General features: G+C 41.1%; 1 protein-coding gene across 1 annotated transcript; it reads left to right on the forward strand.

Moving 5' to 3' along the window:
- Positions 1-249: 249 nt before the first annotated feature.
- LOC148027081 (cyanovirin-N homolog) lies at positions 250-1,301 on the forward strand. The gene is made up of 2 exons (XM_087690571.1): positions 250-437; positions 772-1,301. The coding sequence occupies exons 1-2, from the start codon at positions 351-353 to the stop codon at positions 1,078-1,080; spliced, it is 396 nt and encodes a 131-aa protein (XP_087546697.1). The 5' UTR covers positions 250-350; the 3' UTR covers positions 1,081-1,301.
- The last annotated feature ends 840 nt before the right edge of the window (positions 1,302-2,141 follow it).

The raw sequence follows: 2,141 nt of genomic DNA on the forward strand, positions 1-2,141 counted from the left end.
CAGCCTGAACTTGTCAAAGGGCCATTCATGATATATATATGCATATATATATATATATATATATATATATAAACATATTCATGTATATATTGGAGGATATTCAATGTGCGTGCATGACTCTGATCTCTGATCAGCGCCTAGACTCTTGTATGTCGAGGAGTCGTGCGCTGATTTTCCGTGGGCTGGGTCTTGGGATATATCCCAGGCTGAACTTGTTAAATCGCTTTGAAAAAGAGAGCCCACATTCCCGAGATCCGTTATAAAAGCAAGGGTATGCCTGTCGATGTTCGATGTATTCATACATTACCTACATTGCCTCGTTGTCGTTCTTGTAATCCCACCTGCTCCCAATGGCTGCCTTCAGCATTGTTCATGCTAACGTCGGCCAGCTCGTACTGCTTGTGATCCTCTGCGGCCTCGCCGCAGGCGCGCATGCCGTGAGTCTAATTCCTTCTGCTAGTTAAAAGCGCTGTGAACTGCACCTAATTAGCTTGGCTGCTTGACACTCTTACCACCAAGATTGTGCACTGTAGCAGCACTGCTACTTCTATTAATATTATTCTGATTGCTCCGAGCTTAAAACTACGAACAAGTCGTGTAAGTTGTAACATGTCTAATATGCATTTATAGTCTTTGCTAACGGAGTGCGCTGCTGACTGGAGCAGAAAGCATGTACTGGCAGAATATGATAGCTTATACTCATCTTGAAGCATAGTTGGCTACTGGGAACGTCAGGCAAATTTTGTATTGACTCTTTTCCGTGTTTTACAGTCATGTGACTACGCTGCATCCTGCTCCAATGAAGGCGTGTCAGGGACCGTACTCAGCGCCATTTGTGTAGCCGTGAATGGGAACGATGTGAGCACATCAATCGATCTGAACGCTAAAATAAGCAATAATAATGGCCAACTTGTATGCCCTGGCGCCGACTTTGCAGCAAGTTGCTCCAATATAGGCCTAAACGGCGCAAACACTCTGACCGCCAACTGCAGATCCACCAGCGGTAGCCTCATCCAAACAAGCCTGGACCTGAACAACTGCATTTCCAACAATAACGGAAACCTCCAATTTTGTGTTTAAATTGCATAACAACGACGGCACATATGGATGCATATGTATCGGTGACGCATGTGTCTACTTGGCATGCCTGCCAATATCATCTGGTGAGTTGCGATGCTGCAACGTCTACGGTGACATGTTTTTTGCGCAGAAGGATGCCATGATATTTGTAAACATTGCCTCCGATCATCGGTAATTAAATAAGCTCTGATCATGCGTGCAAAATTGTTTGTCATGAGTTATTGAGTGAAGAGTTCTCATTGTCGACAACACGACACAGTAGCCAGAACAGGCGTTGCATCTTTTACCTCGTTTTTATGCTACTCATTAAAGGATTAAGTGTTTAGAATGATCAAACTTGTCTGAACATTCTATTAACATGCCAGGATGACAACTCTACCTATATTATCATTAACAAGGTCACCCAAGTTTGTAGAGAGTTACATACAACTAAGCGTTCTCCCTTGTTGTACCCATTCAATATATACTACATAAGCAATGTTGTGCACTGTCGTACAACCATGGAGTAAGATCTAGTACAAGGTTTACAATAGATTATGCAAGGTCCGATGTAGATGCACAATTTGACGATTTCTGTAGCAGCTCACTATCCTTCATTCAATATATCATGATTCTTAGCTCAGCTTAAATAGATGGTATGTGTTCACATCTATTTGTCTACGTAAATGGAACTAGTCATTCTTATTTAGGATTTCACATTACTGCTATTGTGGATAAAAGGCTCTTCATCATCTTATTATCACCTACATGTTTTGAATTAATTTTAGAGGTTCCACACACTAGACGTTGTGTGTCTACAAGAGGTAGGCTTTGGAACTACTACTTTGAGAACCATGCATGTTCATGGTACCAAATATTCTATAATATGCATACTGACAAAACTCTTACTACTTTTGTCCAATACCTCTCTGATCTCTCTCTCTCCATATATACATAACGTAATATGTAAGAGAGTTTTGTTTCTCTTGATAATTAACACCATCTAGGTCCTAAACATGCATATTTGAGAGAGAGGTCTAGATGTTGAAGCATTTTGGACATTTGTTTCGTTCCATACTTTT

This window comes from Lygodium microphyllum, chromosome 13 (genome assembly GCF_053477565.2).
Source record: "Lygodium microphyllum isolate KBCC chromosome 13, Lygodium_microphyllum_v1.1.10, whole genome shotgun sequence".
Classification (NCBI taxonomy): Eukaryota; Viridiplantae; Streptophyta; class Polypodiopsida; order Schizaeales; family Lygodiaceae; genus Lygodium; species Lygodium microphyllum.